Source organism: Scomber scombrus, chromosome 6, assembly GCF_963691925.1.
Source record: "Scomber scombrus chromosome 6, fScoSco1.1, whole genome shotgun sequence".
NCBI lineage: Eukaryota > Metazoa > Chordata > Actinopteri > Scombriformes > Scombridae > Scomber > Scomber scombrus.
The window spans coordinates 5,840,519-5,854,676 of NC_084975.1; the positions used below are offsets into that span (position 1 = coordinate 5,840,519).

The 14,158-nt window shown below is 40.5% G+C and overlaps 1 protein-coding gene across 1 annotated transcript in view; it reads right to left on the reverse strand.

Moving 5' to 3' along the window:
- The window catches only part of lrriq1 (leucine-rich repeats and IQ motif containing 1), a 38,791-nt gene that overhangs the window by 7,305 nt on the left and 17,328 nt on the right, over positions 1–14,158 (reverse strand). The window contains exons 17-27 of the mRNA XM_062420806.1: positions 10,343–10,807; positions 9,563–9,749; positions 7,987–8,112; positions 7,389–7,478; positions 6,234–6,367; positions 5,179–5,250; positions 4,963–5,051; positions 3,971–4,072; positions 2,450–2,537; positions 1,399–1,574; positions 1,223–1,340 (exon numbers count right to left, since the gene is read on the reverse strand). Of these exons, the coding sequence (XP_062276790.1) occupies positions 1,223–1,340; positions 1,399–1,574; positions 2,450–2,537; positions 3,971–4,072; positions 4,963–5,051; positions 5,179–5,250; positions 6,234–6,367; positions 7,389–7,478; positions 7,987–8,112; positions 9,563–9,749; positions 10,343–10,807 (1,647 nt within the window). The remainder of the gene's footprint in view (positions 1–1,222; positions 1,341–1,398; positions 1,575–2,449; positions 2,538–3,970; positions 4,073–4,962; positions 5,052–5,178; positions 5,251–6,233; positions 6,368–7,388; positions 7,479–7,986; positions 8,113–9,562; positions 9,750–10,342; positions 10,808–14,158) is intronic.

Genomic DNA, 14,158 nt, shown 5'->3' on the forward strand with positions numbered 1-14,158 from the left:
AGAGCTGGAGCAAGACATACCTGCAAATGCCAAGTTGTGTGGCAATTATTGTCAGATTGTCTACCTTTCCAATAAAGTTTACCAGTCTAAAATTGTTTACCATTCCCCTCTGTTTACATTAAGACCAAAAATGTAATGTAACAAAACTATTCTTTACATTTGGACCTGTGCATTTCCCAAGCCTGGATATACTTTTTCATTCAAATTAATGTGACGACAGTGTGTCCAAACTTTTGACTGGCACTATAAGTAAAAAACTGTTAACTCTTTGAAAGGAAAACATTTAAAAGCTGGGTCATTTTAACGGTCAGCACTCAGAGACTTGCATCTTTGCAATTAGTTTATGAAGACTTGTACTCAACCTGACAGACTTGAGACTTTACCCAAAAACAGCTATGTTAATGTTAACCTTGTCTATATGCCATTTCGTTGTAAAATACAGCAATGCAGGATTTTATTTTAGTTGGATGTGTGTCTTCATGATGACTCAGATTGCTGCCACATTGCACCATGGCTCTGGATGTTTCTTCCTTAAAGTGTGCCAGTGCATCTCAAACATATACAATGAAGAGAGCTCCACTGCCCGAGATAAATAGAAGCGCTGAGATTACAGGGGGTGAAATTGAATGCATATGAATGGTGGTAAATAGTCCTATGTTAAGTTATTTTGGATGATAGATGATAAACAAGATGATTGTGTTTCAGTTGGACTTTGTAGATGACTTGAAGTGTGAAATTGAGTTAAGTGCTCAGGAGGCAGGGGTTCCAGCCTGAAATAAAAATATATACCCTCTTGTCCCTCTGACATGAGGACGGATGTTTGGTGGGGTTGGATCTTAGTTTGGATGGAAGAAGGAGGCTGGAAAAATGTGTGTGCCTGGGGGGGTTGAGTAGAAGGAGGTGGAAAGTAAGAGGAGAAACAAGGAGGAATGCTTGGAGGCATACAACATCTTCAACATCTGCGGCACCCGGACACTTGACAATACAAATCGTCTAAAAAATGGGAAGTGTATTTCTGTAATTTTTTGTCTTTAGAATAAAACGTTTTGCGGTTCTCCTCCATTCTCTCCTTCTCTGTCTCTCTCTCCCTGGGTATGTAAACCGATACCCATTTCAAGTGGGTTACTCATGTCCAGCACATCCACACAAAGAGACCGGATAAAATAAACACGCCGCGTCGGATATCTTGGAAAGAATCTGTCATGGGTTTGGGGCTAATCACCTCCAGAAGGGGCTTGACTCAAAGCCTGAAACGTTAGCCCCTGCCGGGGAGCGCTGGCTGGGCCGGGCTGGGCTGGCTACGCCCCGGGCACTGGGGATGGATCCGGAGGAGGGGGTGCCTTCCACAGGTCAAGACCAGGGGAGCAAGAGGGGTGTCTACCCTGAGCCCATTTTTACGAAGACCCAGAATCACAGCACCGAGCGCCAGTTCTCGACACATCATCGCTGTTGCCGCCATCGCCACTGCCTCATAGTCACCCTGTAAAAAGGCAGCGGGAGTCGTCTCCTCAAGCACCGAACTGGTTAGGGTTACGCATTTTACAGGATCCCTCTCAGTCGGATCAGAAAACCGACTGAGGACACAGGGTATTAAGGAGTGAGGCAATGGTGATGTACGAACTAATCACCCCCGTTACTCTCTCAGCTGATATAGCCGCTTCACTTCATTGCTTGAGAACACCAGTACTACTTGATTAATTATCAAGACAAGGGTGGAGGGGAGAGATAAAGATATTGGAAAGAAACAGAGCTGGAAATATTGTTGTAATGTAATAGGTCATTTGGATGCAAGCTATCCTCAATTGCCAGTTGGCTCAGAGCTTATCCGCGGCTATATTGTTCTTACACACGATCTGCTCCTAGTGTAAAGACTCTCAGTACTGGAAAGTTGACATATTACACCTGAAGTTCAAATTTAACATCTGATAACGTAACGATTTTGTCACACTCACTCATACAACAAGTGTAAGTTTTTCATGTTACAAATACATTGTTGGCAAAGAAATCCTAAGTGTCAAAACTTCAGCTGTCCAGCCATATGTTTTGTATATTTTATCGGTGGTAAATCTGTCCATCATTAACAAAATGAAAGTGCCTGTTACGGTCGCCGATTTATTGGCTACTGACAAATAAATTCAATTTCTTTTTAAAATCACTGAATTAAGTTGTTGCTTGATCTTGACTGCACAGAGGTGAATCATAAGATCTAGCTTTAATGAAAACAAGGGGACTCCTTCAAAACTATTCAACAAACAAATCACTAAAGCGTTCCACCCAAAAGAGCTAAAGTGAGACTAAAAACATCCCAGTGTTGCTTTATTTTTTTTTCAACTGTAACATAAAATGACAGGCAAACATATTGTATTTCCCCACAGCTAATTAAGGGGTATTTCATGCTTATGGCAGCATTGGACTTGGACCAAAGAGAGAGAGAGACCAGTCACTTCACTGACTGTTGGCAAACACTGTTGTTGCAGCGTCTCTCTGACTGCTGGATGACTGTGAGCGCCGTGGTCTCTGGATGTGAGGCCTTGACCCTGAAGGGTGGGGGTGAGCGCAGAGGAAAAGATGGAGACAGGCCCTCATGATAAAAGCGAACTTCCCTCATCCTCCCTCCTGCCTTCCCTCCAGCTTTTCCCTCCCTTTTAAGTCTGGCTGTGAATGTCACAATGCCAAATCATCTCTCCACCTCAGGGCAGGGCAAGAGGCCACGACAAGAAAACGATGGAGAGAGAAAATTTGCCTTTCCTCAAACTACGTCACACAGTGATCACATCTGTAGACTGTAACTATTCTTCACAGTAAGAAAAACGTTTAAATAAAAAAAAAAAAGCATTTAATCTGTGATAAGATGACACCTGTTTGGCTCCATAAAAAACACATATACAGAGACACAAGCACAGGTACATGGTTGAGGGTTTTTTTACATTTTGGGACTGACAAAGTACTAACAACTGGAAAAACTGGCATGGCCCATTTTGAAAAGGGTCCCTTGACCTCTCACTTCAAGATATCTGAATGAAAATGGGTTCAGCGAGTACCCGCAACTCTCCCCTTTACAGACATGCTCACTTTATTTTAAACCCATGGAGTTTTTTTTACATGCAGTATAAATTATTTTTGCCTATTATAAAAATGCTGTATTTGGATATTCCTGCATACCAGGGTCCTTAAACAGCCTTTGAATTGCATGAATTGGGTATGATTGGAAAGCTGAGACTCGTGTGGATTCAGTGGAGCCCAATTATATTCACATTTGATGATGTTAGTCACCATAGGAGCCATTTCATTGTTGTTAGACCATTTTTTGGATAATCACAGCCTTATTGAACTTGACAACCACGAACTAGAGACCCATGCCATTCAGAGGAAATAGGGCCCTTCTAGGTATATTCCTAGTTCACAATAAGGGCTGGGAACAAAAGCAATTCTTACAGAAATCTCCAACTTTCAAAGTTTTCTGATATCAAATGACTGCATGGATTTTTCTATTGTTTTCCAAGGTCTTGGTGTCTTGATGTGGTATTTTGGAGGGATTTTCCATCACTTTTATCAAATTTGAAGCAATTACATTTTGCACCAAGTCTGTGTAACAAATGGTATCAACCCAAAAATTGCTGCAACAATCTATTAGACATAATTGAGCATGGGAAGAGCTATTATATACTGTGCTTCCATCATAATGTCCTAAGCACTCGTACACTTTAAAATTTTGAATAGGAGCCTAACCAATTATGTTTACTAGAGATTTATGACTAGAAAATCTTGTCACACAGCGCAGAGCTGCATCTTAAAATTAATATTTTTCAGCTGATGTAAACTACTTCTATGTGGCATACACTGTTGACGTTCTATCTCCCCCTAAAGATCCCTTGTTCTCCAAAAAACAGGTCTTTTTTAAGGAGGAAAATTTGAAAAACTAAATGTACATATTTTACAACAGGGCTATCAAATGTATAGCAAGTCTTACCTTTTATAAAGTTCCTGTTGCGGGGTGCAGGTCTGTGTCGTGCCTCCACTGGATCCAGCTGGTAAGTGCATTTTCTAAACAAGGCTAGCTGGATGGCGGGATCTACATGTAGCAGAGAAAGAGTAAAAGAGGGTCAAAGAAGGACAAGGCTGCTCTAAAACCAGAAGCAGAAAACCACAACCTAACATTCGGAAAATATTAGAACAGCGCTCTGGTTCCACTGAGGCAGATGCCATTAGAAGTTACAGTCGACATAGACCTGTGTGTCCGTGGAGCAAGATGACAAGGGCCTCGCTATTGGAATCATGCATTTGCAATTCTGATCAAAGAGCAGCCTCCCTCTACATGACTGTGGCATGATAACCGTGGCAGGACTACTGTTTCTTGGAGCAGAGCGGAGGTGAGGTCACCTTTAACTGCAGCCGCACACTCAACCACTACAATGAAATGGAATGAAAGTCATCGCAGGATGACATGTCAAGAGGTTTCTGGGCAATCGTTATTTCCTTTGCAGGCTCTCAAACAAAGTCCAATAAGAGGCGACAGGCCCTGGCTTCTGCTGTCTGTTATGGCTCATTAATGTACACGAGGTGGAAAGGTTTCGCTGCTGTCGTAGCACGGCTCAAGGAACAAAGACGGGAATGTAGAGAGAAACAAAAATTAGTTTGGATTTTTTTCCCTTTTAAAAGATGGATTTGTGCCCTCACAGCAGTTTCTTTTTGTTGGGGATATTTGGCGTTAAAAGATCAGGAATGAAGAGACAGGAAGAATAAGACAATGTCCAGGTGTACTGAACAAAGAAAGCTTTGTAGTTGGGGTGATTTAAGGAGTAAACCATGAGAGCTTCTGATCTGCTTTCATAACCGTCATATTTCATCATTTTGAGAACAATAATGTCTAATAATGATTCTGTGTGTTTAAAATATTAGACTCACAGACAAAACACCTATAAGCTCAAATATCTTCTATCTGTCTGTTCTGCACACACTCACCCACAAGTTTCTTCTGCTGCTGCTTCTTCGACTTCATCTTCTGAGCTCTCTTAAGCATCTGAAGAGCTGTGTGGCTATCAGTGAAGCCCCTGAAGAAAGATGTGTCACCCAGGATAATTACACTTAATAAGTTAACTACACACACACGCACACACACACTGATGGGTATCAAAGGGTCATCATGAAGACACAGCATACGATAAGATGATGATTTACCATTCTTCAAGAATCTTTTCTGATCTTTTGGAGAGACCGCTGAGCATAGAGGTTGAAGCAGGGGATTTGCTTCTGAAATTACAACAGTCACAACAGCAGAAATTGTATTAGCAGGTTATCAATGACGAGGATGTGAAGTTATTATCAGACTAGAGCAGGGGTGGCGAACCAGGTGCCATGGAGAGCCATTTGTATGCAGGTTTTCCTTCCAACCAAACACTTCAACAGGTGATTTCACTGATTAACATACCTCTGTGGCTGAAGCTGTGTTAATCAGTGAAATCACCTGTTGAAGTGTTTGGTTGGAAGAAAAACCTGCATACACATGGCTCTCCATGGCACATGGTTCGCCATCCCTGGACTAGAGGGAAGAAAAAACTCTTTATTGTATCCTATTGATTTCAGTAAAACAACAGTCTTCAAGTGTTGGCAGCTGAAGGTTACAGGCTTAAGTGGTTTTAAGAGGGTTTCTTAAAAGGTTCATTATCTATGACTGAAATATAGACAATGTTGATTCAACCATGAATCAACATGGTTGAATATGTATGCTGAAGTATGCTGAATATGTGCATAATTTAGACAAGAATAGTCATGATTCTCGCTTCAAAACTTTATCAGGCTGTCCATTTATATCCAATCCAATGGACAGTGTTCATTTCCTGTTCATGTTTTTTGGTATTACCTCTTTAATTTGTGTGCTTAATGTTGATTTTTTAATGTTATTTAGTTGTTTTTTATTAGCAAGAGTGAATACGTAAATGACAACATAAAATCTTGTTATGTTTTTCCTGGTAATTTGCTTTGGATCCAATGTATATGCAAATCTCATGAATGTCAGTTTGAATAATAAAGGTACAGTAGGCTCAAAGTGAGAACATGAGGAACCCAGTTAGGAAGCCTGACTGTCACTTACTGTATATTCAACAGCTTCATGTAGCAACATCTAGCTTTGGGCAGACTCACACTCATGTAGCATTATAGTGATGTCAGCAAAAAGCAAAAACAGAAATTGAGTGGAGTGCAACCAACATGTGCAAGACAGTTACTTGTGCTACCTATCAGAGCTCTCTGGGGAAACTCTCTGCCCAGCGGAGTCCCCCTTTTCCCCGGCCAACCAGGCCTGTTTGGGTCTCCATACAGGTGGTGGTGGGAGTATGTACTGGGAGAGTTCAGGAAGGGGCCCAGGAGGCTGAAAAACAAACATGAATTAGAGTAAGGAATATTTTTCTGCTCATATCACTTAGTTTGTGTCGATTTTTTCGGTTTGTTTTTTTTATAGAATAAGCAAACAAAAGCTAATACTTACAGTAGCCTCAAAAAAATCTAAAATGTGTATATTTCAGAGTGATTCTGATCCACAACAGTCGAGAAAAATATTGAGCAATTTGTGAAGTACTTTATTAATACTTTTTAACTTAACTAGGTGGTTCTTTATATTGTAGATTTTAACTTAAAAAAAACGTCTGTCTCTCTAAAGTTTTCAAGTGTTCAAACGGCCATGATGCTGGGGCTCAAAATGGAAAAATACAGTTTAGGCTCTGTCTAGATAAAATACAGTCCTCAATATACCTTGGGGAAATTGAAATATAATATATAGAATAATGCCCAGTCACATTTAACTCAAGTGTGTGTTTTCATTTTAAGTATTTGTCTGACACCTTTAACCAGAGCGAGTTTTTACACCCAAGGAATGCTCATATTTAAGTCAAACTAACAGCTTAATTACTCTCCAGATCCCATTTTCTCTTTGTGGAAGCGCTAAATTGTTCATCCCTGCCTTTGATGTGTACCTCAGCGTCAACACACAGGCCGGCCACGACAGCAGCTGCACCCCATCAGCTGTCCTGAACCGGCTACTATGATGTACAGCGCTGAGCACGCTCCAAAGAAAAGATCCAACGAGAGGTAAATGAAGGGGAAAAAAACAGGACGACAGTCCACCAGCATGAAAAATGACATCTGCTGATGCTGAGCAACTTTTAGGACCCCAGAAAATAATCTTGTTTTTCAAGAGAATAAATTTAAAGATCAATCAGGGAGAGTCAGACAAAACCTGAAGGAGATCATAACTACAATTTTTAAAAAAGGACAGGGCAAAAAAATAACTAATTAACACCACAAAGGGGCTAAATCCCAAAATTCACTTGCCACATTTACTGTGTTACCAACCCACCAGGTTTTACCAAAATGTCCCGGGACAGTTGCTTTACCTTCTGTGACAGTGGCTGCTCTGACACAGAGTAACATCTGGGAGGTGAGTCCTCAGAGATTGGTAATGTCCAGTCTTTCTCCAGTCCTGCCTGTTTGAAATTAAAAGTTTATTTAAACATATTTATTTCTTGACAGGAACAGAGAAGCAACAACATAAACACGTCAAACACATACATACACTTTACAATGAAGGGAGAGTCAAGGTTATAATGATAGTTCCTGTTTATTTTGTGTCTTCGTGTCTCTAGGTTTACAGATGGTGTGATATGTTTGGTTTTGCATCCTTTTAACACACATGCTGTTTTGTGTGTGTGTGTGTGTGTGTGTGTGTGTGTGTGTGTGTGTGTGTGTGTGTGTGTGTGTGTGTGTGTGTGTGTGTGTGTGTGTGTGTGTGTGTGTGTGTGTGTAAGTTCATGTTTCAGTGTATCTAAGCAGATTTGTGTGGGTTTGTGTGTGTACAGACAGTCCTGTGGGTAAGAAAATGTGAGTCTACGCATCTCTGCTTAGACCCACATGCACGTTTGTGTGTCTGATGGGAAACGGGGTGGAGCACTACTGAACCATGAAAGTGAGGAACACATGAACTTGTGTACATACCTCATCATAGACAAATTCATCTATGTCTACCTCCTCAAAGGTGTCATCCTCTCTGGTGCTGGGGCATGTGACAGCAGCAAGAGCAGATGTGAGCCTCCTCCTCAAAGTGAAGCCCCTCCAGAATGCCTGGAGGTACCCGAAGAACAAATGGTACAAAACTCTCCATGAATCACGGGGCAAACGTAAATATTGTGTGTTATCCCATTAGAGAGATAAAACATGTTAACCTCTCTTTTAATTGCTGAGTGTTCTGCTGTCTGAACTCTGCGTGACTCCGGGCTGCTCCGAGACAAATGGAGCTCCAGTGTGCCTCTAAATCCTCCAATTCCCAATGGACCGGGGGGTGGGGGGTGGGGGGGGGGGGGGGGTGTACACTTCACTTCAAGTTCAGCCGAACACGAATCCTAGAACTCTTACTACCGCACTTCTTTGGAATCTGATTAATCACTCCATACCTCCCCACAAGCACACACACACACACACACCTCTCCACCCCGACCGTCCACTCCACCACCCCCACCTCTACTTTGGAGAGCCCTAAAGGACTCATCAAACACTTTTTGTGTTGAAAAGAGATTTGGGAGCAGTGTTGAGTAGCATGTTTTTCAGAACAGCAGCTTAGACCTCTATGCAGGGGATTAGCCGGGTAAGCCTCGATAGCACGTATGAGGCCTGAAGATGGATGTTCAAGGGTGAAAAATGGACATTTTCACATATCTGCTGTGTTAAAGTGACTTCAGCCACAATAATACAGTCCTTAATTACATATTACCAGGTTAACAAGCCGTCTCTTGTATTTGCTGATAAAGCAATTTAAGTTTGAAACTAGAAGGTACATTAATAGTTCTGTGGGGATTTGTGCTGATATGATTAGTAGATTAATTGAGCGGAAAATTATAATTTGGTCAGCAAATTTCATAATTGAGTATTCATTGAACTGATTTATGGAGCAAAGATGACAAACATTCACCCATTCCAGCTTCTCAAATGTGAGCATTTGCTGCTTGACTCTATTTTCCCTCATTGTAAACATGATATCTTTCAGTTTTGGATTCTTTATCACACAAATCTGAAGATGTCACTGTTACCTGAAGGAAGTTGTGATAGTTTTTTCTATTTTCATACATCCATGAACATAGTGGACATACTGATCTAGTAGATGGGTTGACTGAACTGGACCAATACATGATTATTATCCAAAAATGAGGTATGATATGTCAGATATCCTAAATACTGTAGTCACAAATAGCCAGAACATAATATCCAATGCTGTCTCGGTCAGGCTGAAGCTCTGGAAGAACCTGTTACTGCTGCGTGGAAAGAGGGAAAATGCTCCAAATTTCTATCTAAAAGAAAATCAAACTGCATTTGCACTAAAGTAAGGTAATACATGTTTCCTTTAAAAATAGCATAAGAGGGAAACTGAAAAAAATGGAAAAACTTGGCAAATGAAAAAAAAGTACATGTGACCTACATGGTTTGAAAATTGTTTCCCCTTAATTATAACGCAACACCCCTCGTTGGATTGAACCTTTTGTACAGAAAGTGTAGATTACAAAAACCCCAGCCGTTGTACCTGGATGACAGTTGCTGCATGATCCCGGCCAACAACGTTCCACTTATTACAAGAAGGTCCTGACTTTGGCTTTCCACCACCTCCTCCTTTTCCTCCTCCCTTTTTTTCAGCTGTGGGGGGGCTGATGATGTTCCCACATTTCTGTCTGTATTTCCTCCACTGCTGCTGAATCACAACTGCTGCTGTGCTGCTCCAAAAAAGACACACACACACACACACACACACACACACACACACACACACACACACACACACACACACACACACACACACACACACACACACACACACACACACACACACACACACACACACACACACACACACACACACACATACCCAGGCATACAACATGAGGGATATACATGATGTCATAGCACCTTCATCTTTCAAAACATGAATTTATGTCCGAGCAGACATCTGGAAAGGAAAACTCTGGAGAATTTAAGCCTGTCCAGAGCAACCCTTCATATCAAAGATCTATTGTCCTCCCAAAGATAGCGCAGAGTTAATGATGGAGCTGCGTGTTAAAATGAGTAAGATGTTCAACATCTTTTGTTATAAATCACATAGAGGAGGTTCCAATGAAGACAAATACTCTGCAGCAGAAACCAATAAAAAGTTAAAATGCTTTAAAAAGAATCGTATAAAAAATAGGATTTTTCTTTAACTCAGCAGTGTCCAGATGTGCACCATGAAAAGTTTTGGTGTTGGATGGAATTTATGTACAGAGCGCTAACATGTACAGAAGACTCAAACAGAAGTGAATTAGTGAATTACTTTTTGAGGTCCGGGTCTCGATGGTTGGACACAGCTGCCTTTTTGAGATTGGCGGACGTCATTTTTCCCTTTGTTGCAAAGGAATGAAAGCTGCCACAGTTAACTTTGCTATCTGCTGACTTCATCTTTGGCCCTACTGTAACAGTGTCTAAAGTGTCATGCCAACTCTCTGTGGATAAGTTCTCCAAGGTCCAATAGCTGCTGCTGATATTGTCCTCCCTCAGAATTAGTGGTGACATTTTTCCAGTGAATTCCATATCGGGGCACTCATTAAACTTTCCAGCGCTGCTACTGTCCTCGTCGAGTGTTTCCTCTGCAGTTGTTTGGCCTGCTGCACCTCTTTGTTTGTCTGCAGCAGTAGTGTCACCATACTCGTGGGCAAATCTCTGGTCCTCAGCCAGCTGCAAAGCCTCAGTGAAGTGTCGGCAGAGGGTCTCTACAGAATCCAGGGGCAACGAGGCATTGCTGTGAATATGGATGCACACACACAGAAAAAAGACAGTTTTAGGCATGAGTGCTCACTGTTTAGGATGTCTCCATCTACTGTAGGTGGGCAGGGGACCGATTGACACTGAAGAGCCTTCGAAATATGATACACAAAATTTTTTGTAATATTTGCTCATCTTTACTTTTTTACAGATGGAATTACTTATATTTTTTAGGTACTATCTGATAACGTTAACATTATTATGTTATTATTATTATTATTATAAATTAATATCAATATTCATGTGATATTCAGAATAATTTAGCCTGGAGGGGGCTGTTATAATATATCAGAGATGCTTAATTCAGCATGCTTAATTTTAAGAAATTAAATCAACATTAACATAAGAAATCTAATAGGGAATTTTGTCACATGTTGCTGATATTCTGTTCTTATTCTTGACAGATCCTCTGAGGTAAGGTAAGGTGAGTGCAGCTGAGTTGAGTGCCTGCTCTGTATGTCCTAATACCATATAATGTCTCTTTCATTGAAGGGATAAACAGACTACAAAGCCACCTCAATGGAAACTTAATGAATCTATTAGCATTGCTTGACTCTGCTCCCCCCATCTCCTCCCTGTCTTAAACCCTGAGGGGCAAGAGACACTTCAGTACCCGGCCAGTCTGGGAAACCCAGTAGCCTTAGGTAGTGCAGCTTCTTCCCTACAAAGACCAACTCTTATGTCTCAGTGGGACAAGAGACAGAGGAGTCGGGAGGTCCAAAAGGATTGTGACCTCAGTGACCCCCGCCCCCCCTCTCTCTCTCTGTACCTGCTGGTTCACTCCAGGGTCACTGTGGACATATAAAACACTTGTATATTAGAGTAGGAATGAAGAATAAGGAATGTAAAAGCTTTAATATAGAGTGTCTGTCACATGATTAAAACACATATTGAACATTGAACTCAAATCACAATATAGAGGGCTATGGACAACCACGATTAACATATGATCCACCTTAGCATGTTTTATGTTTTAAATGTGTATGTATATTTCTATTAATCACTGTTTAATCTGTACTGTTTTTCTTTTTTTATCTGTCTTTTTGCTTAGTTTCAGTTCTGAGTTTCTTACTGATTTGCTTATTATATAATTTTACATTTGCACTATTAGCGTATGGATCTGTGGGAGGGTGGGATGGGGGCAGTTGTGAAAATGGACAAGATGCAATCATCAGTATTTTAGGTATTTCATACTGACTGCATTACAAAACTGTTAAGTTGTTGAAAAATGGAAAATTAAATTATTTTTTTTTTATTTTTTTTTTATTTTTTAAACACATATTGTGAATAACGATCCTGTGTCTGTTTGTAACCGTGAGTGTAGATGACGAAATCCACATCTTTTTAGTTAGATTTCGGGATATTTGGGGACTACAGCATTTGCTGTGGTCGTGTCATATGGGTGAACTCCAATAATGGTGGAAGCAGTCAGAAAGTGAATACCAAGCTAAGGTGAATGCAAGGATTAAGATTAATGACAGGTTGCAGAGAGAGTATTACACTTCATAAACTCAAAGCAAAAATACGCAAAAAAACGGTAGCAGCACATTATTCCTTGGAATCACAAACTCATTGTATGATTTTCAGGACATAAATGATGTCCAATATCAACATGTAATGCCATTAAGGTGGAAACTAAGGACGATGTTTAGTGCATCTGACACTCATGTACTCACAATCTTTCCCTAACCATATCTATACTTTAACAAACTGTTCAAACACACCACTTAACATAATTCAAGGAGTCATCCAAAATCAATGTTTTGTCTAGAAATAGGGTTGCTTTAAAACACATTTGAATGCCAACTCATTCTCCTCAATAAACATCTGATAAAGTAGATTATATGAAATCAGATAAAGTAAAATTCAACTTAAGAAAAGAGTAAAAAAAACACTATGTACAGAGTCTTAACTGATTCTCAAGATCACATAATTAAAAGCTTACAAGCAAAGCATCCAGTGAACATTGTAGTTGATGATGAGAAAGTTACTGTCAGAACAATTACTTGTGGTTACACTGACCCATGTGTTCAATGAATAGCACAAGAGCCACAAAGGTCAGGGTTACTTTTCTGCCTTTATAAAAAAAAATACTGTGTACTATAAATAAATAACAGATGTTTTGTTACAGTGAACATTATAAAAGACTTGATTATAACATTTCTTAAGTGCATATGCTTGTATTCTCGGGTCTCACACATAGTATCTGCATGTATTTTAAGCATGCATGTATTGCAGTGTATTGTTGCTTTAAAGTAAATTCAAAAGACAGTTGCAGTGTTTGGTAGCAATGGATGTATGCAAAGAGTATAAAAAACATAACCAGGAAAGAAAGAGTGAGAAGCCAACATAAAAACAAACTTTTGTATGGATTTGTCTATCACATGTGATCACTCTAGGATGCACAAACAGTAGTTTTATCTGCTGTGGTTCAATCTTTTAGAAATTCTAGTTCCTTTACATAAAAAGTCAATTGAAAGTGTAAAATAGAGTACTTTTGTGAGGAATAAGCTTCTGCACTCTACCCTGTAAAGAAAAGTTGTGAAACCATAGCCCCGATAAACCCCATGGTTTCCCACCTTACAGTCAGTAGTTGACTGGCGTGTGGCACTCTTCTCACCTCCTCTAAACCCCAGTCTGACATAGGGTCAGGCCAGGGGTTAAATGGCTGTGTTGGTCCTTGCAAAGCCCCCAGAATGGCTCATTGTCCAGAGGCCAGGGGGGTGGAGGGCACACAGTGAGAGGTGAAGCAAAGGGAGCGCCATGCTACCCCCCGAGCCATAGGAGTCCTCAGTATGACCCATACGGGTAGCAGCCGCCACGTTTCATCTTTTGTGCTGTGTAATTTGGAAGGGTCACGAAGATAAGCAGAAAGTTGACCACTGCTCTAAGTGTTGGTGGTCCATCTCGCATAGGAGCATCAATGTGTGTGGAGGCCAGTGACATTGAAGGACTTGTGAAAATAGATGGACGTTGTCTTTAGCCTCACTACACCCTATGTATCAGACATAACAAGAGGATGGCTGACATTCCTCACCGCTTCATGTCTGTCTGTCTGACAGGCTGATCAACACAAGATTTAAAGTGTAATATGACCTCTTATGAATGGATTTTTTTTTTTTTGCCAATTATGTTGTGTTATCAATTATAGATCTTGTCTGCACTGCCAAGCAGAACGGGAGCTTTCGCGATATATAATTAGATGTTTAGTTTTGATTGATTTCTTGATAAAAACCAACAGTGACAGGATAAATTAAAGGGAAAGAGAGAATGCTATACAAGATATTGGAACTACAATATATGGTAGCTTCATTACTCCCTTTTCCAA